General features: G+C 40.2%; 1 protein-coding gene and 2 long non-coding RNA genes across 3 annotated transcripts; 1 reads left to right on the forward strand and 2 right to left on the reverse strand.

Moving 5' to 3' along the window:
* Positions 1 to 417: 417 nt before the first annotated feature.
* On the reverse strand, positions 418 to 1,589 carry LOC138755578 (uncharacterized). Its single transcript, XR_011352399.1, has 3 exons — positions 1,429 to 1,589; positions 954 to 997; positions 418 to 647 (listed from the first exon to the last, which is right to left on the reverse strand). It is a non-coding gene; the product is annotated as an uncharacterized lncRNA (long non-coding RNA).
* Positions 1,590 to 1,690: 101 nt separating this feature from the next.
* Positions 1,691 to 12,640, forward strand: gdf6a (growth differentiation factor 6a). Its single transcript, XM_069921807.1, has 2 exons — positions 1,691 to 2,166; positions 10,821 to 12,640. Exons 1-2 carry the CDS (start codon positions 1,800 to 1,802, stop codon positions 11,702 to 11,704), a joined length of 1,251 nt encoding a protein of 416 aa, XP_069777908.1. The 5' UTR covers positions 1,691 to 1,799; the 3' UTR covers positions 11,705 to 12,640.
* On the reverse strand, positions 8,774 to 13,254 carry LOC138755579 (uncharacterized). Its single transcript, XR_011352400.1, has 3 exons — positions 13,052 to 13,254; positions 9,000 to 9,049; positions 8,774 to 8,876 (listed from the first exon to the last, which is right to left on the reverse strand). It is a non-coding gene; the product is annotated as an uncharacterized lncRNA (long non-coding RNA).
* Between the last annotated feature and the right edge of the window lie 1,364 nt (positions 13,255 to 14,618).

Consider the following 14,618-nt stretch of genomic DNA (forward strand, 5'->3'; position numbering starts at 1 on the left):
GCTAATTTTTTAAAACCTTTTCAATTATATAATTTAAATTAAATAATGGATATTAGACAGCACAATGATCACGTGGAAATTTAATGTTAACGTAAATATTCAAATATTATAGGAAATTATGTTTTTGCTCAAAGAATGTTGTCTTCTTTTAAACGGACAATGGGAGTATCTATACATCTATTTTTTTTTGCAAGAATGTGACAAAGTCCTATTTAAAATTAAAGTATCGCAAAAGGATAGTCTCGATGAAAGGCTCCGACCTGTAACGTTGACCATTCTTTTTCTCCCAAGATTGCTTTTATTACACAAGAGTTTTGGTTTCTTATATATCCACGTTTTGTTCAAACTTTGTAAGTCATAGTAATTAAATATCGAGAATCAATCGAAAATAATTACAAAATCGTAACAGCAAAAGTATTTTGTTTACAGTGTCAAATTTTAATTGCGCAGCAAAATCAAATTGAAGGAGCACACCTAGCAATACCATTTCGTTGTTTTCAGTTGTTCAGTTATGCATTACTGCTTCGTGTTGCCACCAGATGGGGGAATCGTTTAATGTTTCAGGCACTGACTACTTTAACTCTACAGGCAGTATAATCATGGGATTGAATGGTGGTCAGTTGGATGTCATCTGTGGAAATACGAGTCTAGAAATGATGAATTACAGATATTCACACATTGTACGAATATTCTCAGCAAAGCGTATAACGGCCGATTCATCTTCCCAATGAATGATTCCACCTCAACAAGCAGTCAATTGAATCAACATATTTTAAAGCACGACTAGATCAAAACGCACAAGCTGCATGCAATACTAATTATTCTAAACCACACAATTTTTAACAACAAGCATTTTTCGTTGGAAGGAACTGCGTGGATATTTGATTTCCTTGCACTGTGTGCACTCACCCATCCACGTAAATTGGGGACAGAAGAGGCTGCAGATACTGTACCTGGAAAACAACCCGCTGGAGGAACTCAGTGAACCAGGCAGCATCTGTGAAGGTAAAGGGACAGTCGATATTTCGGGTCGAAAGCCTGATGTCCTGACCCGCTAATTTCTCCAGTAAAAAAATTACAGAAGGAACTCAGCATGGCAGAGAACACTGTAAACCTTCAGTGCCACGCCCCATAACTTATTTTATGATATGCCTTTAACCCAAAATTCCAAATCTCGAACTCTTGTCATGCATCTAAATGTATCACATATCATTTGTATTAGTTTCAAATTTCCATGTGGACGGATAGGTATACTATGTGGCCTTACTTTTAGAATTTTTTTATCGACTAATTCCCATGCTTATTATTTGATAATGGAGACGCTAATATATAACAAAGTTTATATAATAAATATAGCAAAATATAACAAAGTTAAATGTTACTTGACGTGCTATTTGTAAAATAGACATGTTCATTTTGTTTGCATACTGTGTCTTAAGCGATTGAACTTTCAAACTAAGGGTCCTGAGTGCAGTAGCGGTGATTCCCTTGAGAAAAGGGCAAAGTCTTTTTAGTTGAGGGAACCGGTGAATATTTGGGTGGAGATTGTTCCTTCTTGAAGCGGACGGTCCGACGCCTTCCCCCAGGGGGAGGGGGGCGGGCAATGCTCGCTGATCTACCAATCAGCAGGGTGAATGCGTGTATTGTACGTGGGTGGGCGGGTCAGCATCCGACGTCGGTACAGTGGGTGCCGGCCGGGCAGCTGTGAGGCGAAGCGCTTTTGGAGAGGTTTTTTTTTCTGTGCTTAAGCGAAACGTCCCGAACGGAGTGGTTTAAATTCCATTCGGGGATCATTCGGGATGGATCCGCTCCGAGCCGCTGCCCTCTTCCTCTGTTCGGTCACCTGCTGCTGGTGGGATTTACAGTACGTGGAGCCGGCAGCTCTGTCCCCGGCTCCGGCTGCTGCTGTTCCCCGTGCCGCCTCCTCCGGGACAGTGTTCCGCGGCGCGGCGCTCCGAAAGGACGGCAAAGTGCGCGAGCTGCTGAGGAAAGAGACGAGTCAGCGGGCTGGCAGAGGCCGGCGGGCCGACACCGTGATCCCTCACCAGTTCATGATGTCAATATACAGGACTTACTCAGCAGCCGAGGAACTTGGAATAAACGCCAGTCTTTTCCACGCAACCAAGTCTGCGAACACGATCACAAGTTTCGTGGACCGAGCTGAAGGTTGGTCCTGACCACAAATCCTTTCCTTTTAATCCTATTGCTTTCTGCCGAGACCCGCGTTCGTTTTCTTTCCCTCAGATGTCCGTGGTCAGATCGAATAATTATTCTCCTTTGTTATTTTGTCGGTAACAATCTATGCCACTTTGCCGAGACTTGGTTGCAACATGTTGCTGATCTCATCGAAGGACGATTCACGGAAGTGTTGGGGGGTGGGGGGGGGGGGGGGTTACTTTTGAACCGTTAAAATAGAATAATATTAAATTGTCGGAATTGTTGCTTCGGAAATAATGGGGACACATTGCAAGGTTTTCAAGTAGCAGCTTTCTAAAATAACGTTTCCCCATAAGCTTAATATGGCACAGGTATTTGATTTTGTATTACAGAAGGTTACTTGTATCTTATGTTTCAACCATGTTTAAAATATATTTTAAAGGCCAAACCGAATGCACACACTTGATCTTATCAGTAAAGTTACGTTATCAGTATTACCTGCTCCGCCATACGTGGGAGTTGCTGTACTGATTTTCTCTAAGCACTCTCTGTTGCATTCTGCAAATGCTTGGCAAAATAGAGACACCGGGTTGGTGCATATTATGTGCGTCCATCATGGGGATCCCGAAAGATCACTTTGTTGTCCACATCAAACTGATCTTTTCGCAAGAAGAGTGTAAAAAGGAACGGGCTACTTTCGGCACTTGAAGGATACAACAGGTACAGAATTCCCGCGTTCTAAAGACCACAATGTCATCAAAACTAATATGTTCCAAAGACGATGACTGAATATACCTACTAGAAGCTGTCATTCGGGTTGCAATTAGCTGCACCTCTTGCACAATGGAGGCAGGAGCGCTTGTTTATTTACTTCGACCCCTAATTTCATGAGAGAGAAAAAATGAGCCTAAATTGGCGTTCATTTGTGACCGATAATATGTTAATTGATCTCAACGACTGTTGTAAATTCTGTCCTTACCATGTTGTACGTAAAATAGATTTTAACAAAGCCTGCGTGGTTTGAGAACGACACTGCGGCAAATTCGCAAATTTGAATTTAAAGCAGCGGGATTGCTAGGTCGTTGAAAGCGGATGATATAAATGACCTTAATTTATTTCCAACTGATGTTGATCTCAGTTTCCCCGCCCCTTCGGATTCTGGAAAATGGGCTCACCTGTAACTTAATTTATAAATAATGTTTTGTAGTTAATTGGAGAAGACCATGCGCGCCTGCATGGTTTTGTGACCGCAAATACTTCACAATAAGCCCCTCAGTTTAATTATGCATGTTGTGAAACTAAATACGGACTTGTTCTATTTGAGCACCTCTCGGAAATTCGAAGCCACATTATATTAAGATTTAAGAAGATAGATTTTATCAATGCTATAGGATGAATTTTCAAAATTCTTCAATCCAATCAAGTCGAGAGGTTTTATTGAGAATGAACGGAAATGATGAAAACGACAGGGTCTAATCTGGTCGCAATCAAAAAAAGAACCTGTAAATTACATTGTTCAATGCAAGGGGGTGGGGGGGGGGGACCCCAGAAAATGCAGAGTCCGAACATTTAGTTATTCGTGGACCAAGGCAGAAACACGATCGACAATAATCGATGTTTATTCATTTTAAATTCTGACACGAGTTAAATGCCACTAGTTGAACCCAGCATTGGTTTTCCTCATCTTGTTTTTTTTTACATATCTGTCAAAAAAATCGTTCACGTAGTCTCACAAACATCTATTGATTGACGTGTTCGGAGGGAAACAAACCAGCTTCCGTGTCTGCGACGGTGGAGGAAGGACGGTTTTGACAATATTGAGAAATGTGCTGTTAACTGTAAACCGATTAGCATGCTGCGCAGACCTGGCGGCTTTTTCATAAATATATCCAGTAATCAGCTTTAAAATATTAACTTTATTGACAGTAAATTCCTACAGTGATTTGCTTGGCCTATCTGCTAAATGGTGTAATTTAATGTAGAAAGTAGCTACTTCTTTTACTGCAGACCGGGTTCAGCTTGGCGGCAGAACTTTCGGCTCGGGCCTTTTTTCATGAACCATGCCAGTGGCTGGAGTACGAGCCTCAGTCTCCTCGTTGATGTGATTTAATGTGTCACCGCGTTGACCCTGCGCTGGACCCTTGGAGGTTTGCTTAGCAGAAAGACAGTGATTTGAGTATTTGAACTCAGTGATCTAATTGAGTGTTCATGTCACAATATATCAAATATTGTCTGTTCTCCCGTAATGAACGGGTCCAGCCAATGGCACATCACGAAAATTCAACAGAACTCCCGTTCCTCTGAAATTGTTATTCCTTTTACTGTTCACCACCCTCCGTGATCGCTACTTTGCAAGGCATTAATTGCTGGATGTGAATTCCGCGGCTCCCTGGAACAGCAGACTTTTAGCAATGAACTCATTTAAAAAAAAAGGATTTTCTGTGCAATATTCTAACCTTAACTTCCGTCATTAGTCCCATTCTTTATAAAATCAATTGATAGAATGGAAATATATATATATATTTTTAAAAAGCAAAGCACATCGAATTTCATGTTTATTATGGTCGCAAGATCAGTCAAATGCAAGCCGAATGCAGCAAAATTACTTTTGGCACATGAAATAACTCATTAAAATGCAGATGGTGCGCACTGGCCTCGGGACCCCCAGCAATAGAGTTTGCCGACTAAAACATAACAATTAGAGGTAGATTAAAGAAAGTACAACGGCTTTACAAGCTGAATCTAAAGCTGAAGGGAAAGAAAAGTACTTTGAAATCAAAGGATGATTTACTCAGTCTTGCTGCAAGTACGCGTGGTACCCTCGTGATAACCACACTGGGTGTTATGTATGTGTTGCACAGCATATTGAATATTCCGTTGTGTTTTCGATTCACAAACCATAACTTTCCCGTCTGTTTGTTTGCGGTTTTTTTTTAAAAAATACATCATTAGTGCAGTTAAAATCTTTTTTTTATTTGCTCCAGGTTTTCGATTCCAGTGTGACCTAGTAATGCCAAACTTAATGCAACGCTGGGAAACGGCAGAAGGCTGAACATAGGATGCATTTTAATAACCCCCGATGTTTGTTTAAACCATAAGAACGAACCCCTTTCTCCGCCCAGCTACGTTGGATTCCATGTAACTGAACGCAAAAACTGATGTCTTTATAAACTCTAAGACGTAGGGGAAATGAAATATAAGCAGGGAAGTATTTTAATGGATGAAGAGAGAATTGGAAACTGTTAATTATTTGGTGACCTTGTATTCGATTTGTTTGAGACCCATATAAAAACACTAATGCGGAACAGACCGCTTGAAGTAAGTGCCCAAACAGAAGGTTCCAATCTAAGTTTAATATTACACCGTGTTGAGGAAAAGTGAAGGAAGAAGGGATATCAAAACGATTAGCGGGATAAGGCAAATGGACACGTTCTCTGACCTAGTCCAAATTTGAACCTTCGGTAAGAAAGGCCCGAAACGTTCTCTGTGCAAATATCTTGCACATTATGTTTATTGAATGGAACCCCTGCTGATGTGTCATTGGGTGAAACGGAATGCATTCAATTCTCGACGAAAGATTGATAGGTGAATTTTTAAAGTCGCGTTTCTTTTAAACTTGCATTTACAGTTTGCCAATTCAATCCCATTTCCATTTCCCTTATTTTCATAGTTTGGAAGAAGAGGTCGTGACGTTAATTACTTGAATCAATTGTAAAAGCGGAACTCCATTTGCTATCTCCAGAAACTTCTTCGCGTTTTCCCAAGTGAAATCCATGCATCATATGTTATTCTCATAAATATTAGAACCAGATCGTTTGTTCAACCCACGCCATCGTTTTACCATTGCTGTTGATTTAGCTGCAGCGAAAAGCTGCAGAGTTTCAGAGAACTAACTGGCCCATAATTTGAAAGTAGACGTTGGCTCTTACATTCAATAGAACAGTAGCAAATCAATTCAACCAAGATATGCGCTGCGCGTCAAGCACGGCGCTATAGCGTTAGTGTTTGAGTTGACGTTTGGGATTTTAGTTCTGTGTTTTCACTTTCCCAAACATGACAAAAGCAAAAATAGTCAGGAATAATCAGTCTGTTGTCCAGAAGTTTATAACTGGTGTTCTAGGCAGGAGTTGCAAGTTGACAGAGTAGCACAGTCTGCAAGATTCATTCGGTTACATAAATGCTCTGTACGAACAGGCGATGTGGGAGTAGGGCCCCTCAACCTGATCTGCTAATCTGTTCGTCACCTCAATTCGCCCTTCCTGCCCGCAGTCATTTTTTACCCCTTGATATCAGGACTTTTCTGTCTCCGCCTAAGAAACATTTAAAGACTGCTTCCAATGCCCACTAAGGAAAAAAAAATCCAAAATCTTATTATTAGGGACTCCTTATTTTCATACAACCACTAGGCCAAGTCCTTTCTGGATCTTAACTGTTCCAATCAAATTGTCTCTCAATCTTCTAAACTCCATCGGAGACAAGCCCACCCTATCCAATCTTTCCATGGGAGACAAGCCCACCCCACCCAATCTTTCCTCGTGAGACAACCTGTCCATCTCAGGCATTTCTCTGAATTCCTTATAACACCTAATAGCCTGAGATTGTTTGATCTTGAAAGCTAAGCAGTCGCAGGACTGGTCAGTACTTGGAGGGGAGACCGCCTAGGAATACGAGGGGCGCTGGACAAAGTGGTGATTCACTTACAGGAGACAAAAGTTAGAGAATTCCATGTATGTTACATTCTAGATGTAGTATTACTCCTCCACCCCCCCCCCCTCCTTAAGTAAGGAGTCCAATACCCGAAGTGTCCTATATAACGGAAACATAGCATTCTGTTAGCTTTTATAATCATTGAGGAACTGCATACTGTCTTTTATTCGGATTATGTACCAGGATACTCAAATCTATTAACGTGGCACTTTGTATGTACAACTTGCTGCTCGACATAATAGTGGGGTGAGCATTACGAGGCAAACGACAAAATAGCCACCAAACCAAATTTACTGCCACCCGAGCAATAATTAGTATAAATCCTACATACATCCTAATTGTAGTCGTCATATTATTCCTGGGTTCAGGAAATTTCTACGTCTTTTGAGTTGCAGGCTCATGCGCAAGATAACACCAGGAAGATTTATTTTCTGGAATGGAGATTAAAAAATGAAATCTATGCGTTTTGATGTTGTTTATTAGCCCGTCTGTCTACCTGCTTCATTCTGCGCATATATATTCCATCACTTTGACCAGCCCATTTGCCAGGGACTCACTGCCGTGCCCGACCTTGTCTCATTTAAGATGCAACTAAATGGCTTTCTACAGATTGCAGGGCCGATGCGCATTTTTAAGATTGGCTCTCGCTTCTTTTTGCATTACTGCTCGATCAAGATGCCGTTTACTTCAATTTAAAGCGGATAGAGATTCGCAATTAATCCTCCACCAAAGTCAAAGTAAAACGTCCCTAACTCGTTTTGTTAATCTTTTGCTCACTTTGAAAAGACAAAACTACGTTGTGTTTTAGAATTCAAAGGATCCTGTCTGCGATTTTTAATTTTTGAGTTGAAACTTTCAAATTCCCTGGGCACAGGTAAACAAAATGTTTACCCGATCCCATCGTGATGCCTGTCACAAATACCAAATGAATCGCGTCCTGTAGCAAATTCGATCAAGGGCATTAAAGATTAAGTCACTGATGCGGGGGGTGTGGGGGGGGGGGGCGGGGGGAGGGCGGTGCTCCCTGGGCTCACAGAGACAAGGTGGAATTTTCTTTGGGAACGCCACCCCATGACTTTAGTGGTTTTAAGAAAGGCACCTCAACGAATTGCGGCAGGACCCACGTTTAACGTTCATTGCGATCTTCTATCTTTATCATACAACAGATCCCAAGCCGTACCCTGGCGGTGCTAATGTTCATAGGCATATAACTGCCAGGAGTTGATTCACTTCCTCGTTTCATTTCCGCTACAATATTGATGTAGCGATGGAATTCATTGATTTGCAGAGCTTGAGAAATTTCTTCATCTAATTTCTGCACACTCACGGGATGGCTGCAAGTCACCCATGAAGAATTGCCCGAAAACCTCTGTAATCTTAAGCAGGGCGAGTGGTGCAAAGAGGGCCTTTGCGGGGCAGACATTTACTCTGAGAGCATGGTGCTACTTGCTCTTGTCGCAGTCATAACACGTTTATGCACTCGATAAGCATGCTCAATTTAAATCATGCCGACAAAGTGCGGAATTGCTTCAAAATAATACTAAAACATCCTTTTTTTTATAACACCAGGTAGTCCATACCTACTTGCGCAAAGCAATTTAAAAAAAAATGTATTTTCATATGGTTAAGTATCGCACGCTCAGGCACGGGTCATCTTGTGAGTGAACAGATTGTTAAAATACATTCCTAATCAAATTGTGTACATTGGAGACAAGAACATAGAATTGGTCATCTGTTTCAAATCTGCTAAAATTGGCAGCATTCCGCCTGTGTGGTATAGCTTGATTCCTTTCTGGAAAGGAAACTCTCAGGCAATTCCCTAGTATAACACACAAGTGCACTATCAATAATAATTCCTTCAGTTCTGCACATTTTATTAGAAACGTCTCTGGTCCAAATGAATCCATCTGCCAGCTGCGATCAGTATTTGGTCAACGGCATTGTATTAGCAAACAACTGCGCCATCTACATTGAATAAACTTCCGGGCTATTATTTTCACCCATGCATTGCACTAAAAATAAACGGACATATAAAAGTTGGATATTCGTATAGTGCTAAAGAGCAAAATATATTTGCGTTAAACATTTGACTAGATTGTGCAATGGAATAGCAGGAGTCAATAGAGTGCAACTACCTTTTTACACCATCTGCATTTCCAGCACACATCCCAGATATTCAGACATGCTGGAAAACCAAAAATAAAACGTTTGGTTATTTAAATCCAACAGGATATGAAAGCCTTCCTTCAGTGTGCACTTCTCTCCGTCTCCCTGAACTCTGCGCTGGACTTCGCTGCACGGCTCTCTACAGTGTTGCAACTTGCCTATAGTATTTTGCACGCAATTTAACTGAATTGTTCCACATAGACAGTTATTCTCGACTTATGGATAACCTACTGAGATGACATATATAATTCGTTATTTATCTTACTTACGATTTCAAGGATAGTTTAAAGTGGGAGTTATAGTTACCACAAGCGACCAAAATGACTATTTGTGCGAGGGGAAAAAGACGTGTGAGCCAAATAATTATTTCAATAGACATTGTGGATAAGGACATTATAATATTTCTGGCAGACAACCAAACTGCTGTATTTTCTTTAAGCCACATTCCAAAGAGCAGTCTGAAAGAAATTGCAACCAGAGCATTATAGATAAAATAAAACTCTAAAATAACTGTTCTATGGGAATGGGAGTGATGTTTTAAGCATATTATGTAATATAGTTCGCTTGAAATATGCAAAAACCTTAATACGCATCAAAGAAAAGAAGTAATCTTCAAATACAAAGATAAATATTCTCGAAATCTAGACACAGCAGTATTTAAGCATGACCTTCAAATCAGTATTTAAATTCTCATCTGGGGATATGTTATCCCATAGAATTTCAATTGGAAAGTTGTGGCAGGTCTCGGGAAACAACCCTTTCAGACTAAGTGCCTCTAAATGCGGTTAATAAGTTCAGTTTCTACCGAAACATATTTACATTGGAATCTTCAATACACAGTACGAGTTCATGGTGCAAAAAAAAAATGTTTTATGCAAAAAGTGCCTGAATAAGATGGATTCATGTTGGCAGAAAGTACAAGACTGAAAATAACTGCCTTATTTGGAGTTGCGTTTACCATAAAAGTTTGACATATTGAGTGCAGTTTCAATGATTTCTTTCTCTGTAATTATCACAAATGAGCATTGGATTTTCAAATCTTGAAGCCAACTTCCTATAGAATAACAGGAGAGCTGAGCAATAGACGACTCTGTCTTTGCCGGGTGGCTGTAACATTAACCAGGGTTTCTTTCCGTTGACAGCTAAAGTTATTAGTAGTCTCAATAACACGTTATATATAGATTTTTTTTGCTGAATTTAACGTCTGTGTACATTGTAAAATTTAATATACTTGAAGAGATGCGCCAAAATATCCGGAATGAAACTTTTTAAATCAATTGAATCAACTGGTGATATGTAGGTTTTCATTTTATGGGTTTAGTTGGGAAGGTTTTATTTTTTAGCTGTACAATGACAATCATATTTATTTAATATTCGTCCCACAAAAGTAGACGCTTTTATTACAAATGTAAATCTTATAGGAAATGAACCTGAATTTACTTATCTATCTCTCCTATACAATATGTAGAGAGCACTTTCTCTTCTAACACTGAGGAATTCCGAGGAGGAATTGCTTTCCCCAGAGGGTGGTGAATCTATGTAATTCGATGCCCATTGAAGCAGTGGAGGCTACTTAATTGAATATATTTAAGACATGTTTGGATAGATTTTTACAAAGAAGGGGAATTAAGGGATATGGGGAGAAGGCAGGTAGATGGAGATGAGCCTTTTATCAGATTAGTCATTATCTCAATGGCGGAACAGGCTCGACGGGCCGGATGGTCTACTCCTGCTCCTCTTATGTAGATACTACGCCATTACCAATTTTCTGGTGTCTCTTTTCTTTGCAGACGAACCCACACGTTCTCATTTAAGAAAGCAAAACTATTTGTTTGATGTAACAACTTTGTCGGACAAAGAGGAACTCGTAGGGGCTGAACTGAGGATATTAAGAAAAACGCCAGATGATTTTCGAAAGACACTGACAGGCCTGTACGACGTTAAATTGTACTCCTGTTTTACCCAGGGTCAATCATCCAAGTTGTTGCAGTCGAGAACGCTTGATGTGTACCATTCAAAGACTCAAGGATGGGAAGTTTTCGACGTCTGGGAAGTCTTTAAATTCCTACACCCTGCCCAACTCTGTTTTGAATTTCAGGTGACTTCAAGTAAAAGCAAGCTTGATATTGATCTGAGGCAAGCAGGATTTGATCGGAAAGGGAGACTGCCTCAAGAAAAAGCCCTTTTAGTCGTTTTTACCAGAACTCCGAAAAGAGAAAATCTCTTCAGCGAAATGAAAGAAAAAATTAAGTCATCGGAGGGTTTGGACGAGGAAGGCAAACTGCAGTTCAAAACCAGGAGGAAGAGAAGGACTGCCTTTTCAAATCGTCACGGGAAGAGACACGGTAAAAAGTCCAAGTCGCGATGCAGTAAAAAACCACTGCATGTGAACTTCAAAGAATTGGGTTGGGATGACTGGATAATTGCTCCCCTGGATTACGAAGCCTATCACTGCGAGGGAGTATGTGACTTCCCTCTTAGATCTCACTTAGAGCCCACGAACCATGCCATTATCCAAACCCTCATGAACTCCATGGATCCGAATTCCACCCCTCCGAGTTGCTGCGTTCCCACCAAACTGAGCCCGATCAGCATTTTGTACATAGACGCCGGCAATAATGTTGTCTATAAACAATACGAGGACATGGTGGTGGAATCATGTGGGTGTAGGTAGCAAATTGTATCCAATTTCGGAGACAGGGAGAATACCGAGTATAAATTTGAGGCCGTCATAGGGCTGGCTGGTCGGTTCGAGGATGATGCACGCTCTTTAAATCGTCTTCAAATAGCTACGTTTCTCAGAGAAGGGCTCCAAGAATAATCCATCAAGTGAGAGAAAGAGAAGGGGAGAGTTACAGACCTAGAATGTTCTCTCTCATTTATTCATGCACCAGTCATTTAGTTGCGATGACACCATTATTTTAATACACTACCTACAATTTACCTGTAAAGCGATATCTAACTTACATGCACTCAGATATTATCACACAGCGCAAGGTGCCATATGACAAGCAACAAAGAAGCTCACCATCGGTTTCCGTTCTGAAGGACGGGAGAAAGACTTGCTTTACATTTAGGCAAAACAGTTTCCTTAGGGAAATTTCTATCCACGCACGCAACTATTTTCATTGATTCAAGTGAAAGTCTAGTAATGACCCGCAGCCGTCACAAAGAGCCATTTCCCACTAATTTTGCCCGTCGATATACGAAACCCACTCAGCGGTGCGTGTGGATTATCCCACCGGCAAGGTGGACAACTGGGAGAGGACAAAAACGGACAAATCAGCCCCTCCCTCACCACCCATCACTATTAAATTATTACAGTCACGCGTGAGTCCGTTTGGCGGTAGAAAGTAGATTATGTTCAGTCAATCTCTAATGCTGATCTCAGTCCGCACAAGATGGGCACCTGTTCAAACTGAACCAAGTTAGAAGTAAGCGAAGCAAATATCCGCAGCCCCTTGTATGGGTTGACATGCGGAGTTATGGGTCCTGCGAGCAGAAGGCAAAGCCTAAAGAAAGTTTCTGTTGTCCTTTATCCCCACAGTTGTCCGTTTTAAAGTGACAGTAATGCACAAAAGGAGCAGCCCCCCCCCCCCCCCCCATCAACCCCCCCCCCCCCCCACCCACAACACACACACACACTCTCCCCACCCAGCGTGATCTAATGAAGGAAGAGAGAGAGAGGATGGTTCCGGTCCCCCAGGTTTCTTGTTTAAAGAGCACTAATTTTTTTGGCTTCTGACATTCCGACAAGATTACCAGCCTGAAAGAGCCGTCGGCCAAAAAGGAATTGTAGCAGATTGTAATTACATCGATGGTGGAATTTAAGATGCCTGGTGTGATTAAAAACCCGCGGAAGGAGACCAGAAAGACCGAATCTAGGAAGGACCAAATTCCATTTGGCGTCCTTGATAAGGAAACGAAACACAATGCAATCTGCGGCGTTTGACCAGTTGTAAACAGTTCAGTATTTGCAAATTTAGGTTGGAAGTAAGCAAACTCTTGGATAAATACTTACCTTCCGCCGACAACCGCAATGGGAAAACAGTCAGAAAACCTACGACTTTACAATCTCTATTGAACCAGGATAATAAAAAGTGCACTTCTGTCCATTAGTAAAGTTTTGCTCAGATGAATCACCACTTGCTAGGTAATCCCCAAGGGACAACATTGCAAGCTGTAAATTGCCTGGATTGCACGATCCTACAACTGGGATGTGGGGAAATATTCGGCCCCGGACCATATGTATAAAAATGCACATTAGCTTTGATGCACTGTTGTTCATATGTTGTACTGTACATATTTGTGTATTTAAACAATACTTTAATGTAAAAATGGAAAGTTAACAATTACACTAAGTATATAAAGAATAATGTATAGATCTTTGTATGCACTCGGAATTTTGTGATATTTCTAATATTTTTAAAAAAATAATATTTGAGTTGTACAGGGTTTAAAATGTCAATCAAGCAATATTAGTCATTCCTAAAGTTGTAATTGTTCTAAATATTAATATGTTTACTTTTGGTATCGAGGGTGGAGAAAGGTCTTTCATTATCTACCTCACATTGCATCATAATGTTTGGAATTTTATGGAAAATCCGGCAAATTCACTCCAATCTTTTCTGATAATCTGTCTTAAACAGACTTTTTTTGGGGGTATATTCTCACTATTGCTGTATCATTAAATGTTTAATTTGATCATTCTATCTTTTCCTGGGTTGATTTTTGTAATTCTAATTGCAAAGATGGTCTAGACCCTGACAGTTGAATGTGAAATACTCCATTTATTTGCTCTGGCAATAATGCCTTTGAACCAATGCTCCAATCTTTATCTCCAATAGAAGTATGATCATTAAATAAACACATATATGTCAGGTTTATGTCTAAAGTGATAGTGATGTGTTTTTAAATGATTATACTTCCTGAAATCTTCATATGAATTTGTTGTTATGTATTTTCCGTGCACTGCACATAAACATGTGTACATTAAGTTATTCAGTTATCACATAGACTGTTTGCCATTCTTAACAACCACCATGAAAAGGAAATATTTTGCAAAAAATGCAAATTTAAAAAAATACCTGGCTGGTTTATTTGTTATTTAAATACAGCACTCCTGGTTCAAGACTGAAGCCTACTTTAGTAAAACCCTGTTTCCCTCGGTTGGCTCCCAGTCAAAATGAGCTTCAAATACATGTATACTATTTAGGAAGTGTTCATACCTTTATTCGAATACTGATTTTCTTGTTTAAACATATCAGATTGATTTCCAAAGCCTTCAATCCATGAAACATGATATCCAGCAAGATAAAAAATGAGGCTTGATGCCATATTGGATCTACACCCTCTCTGAAGTCAGATTAAAATGACATGAGTCCATTCCACCAAGTTGTTACTTTTTATTGATTCATGATTTGTGGATGCCTTTGGAAAACAACATTTCTCTCTCATCACCAATGCCCTTAATGGAGAGAGCTGTCATTTTATCTTTTTAAACAACAGTCATGTATGATGCACAATTCTGTTGGAGGTATTTCTTGGAATTTAACGCAGCAAGAATAAGGATTAATAATGTATTTCTA

The sequence above is a fragment of the Narcine bancroftii genome, chromosome 2, assembly GCF_036971445.1.
Source record: "Narcine bancroftii isolate sNarBan1 chromosome 2, sNarBan1.hap1, whole genome shotgun sequence".
Lineage (NCBI taxonomy): Eukaryota > Metazoa > Chordata > Chondrichthyes > Torpediniformes > Narcinidae > Narcine > Narcine bancroftii.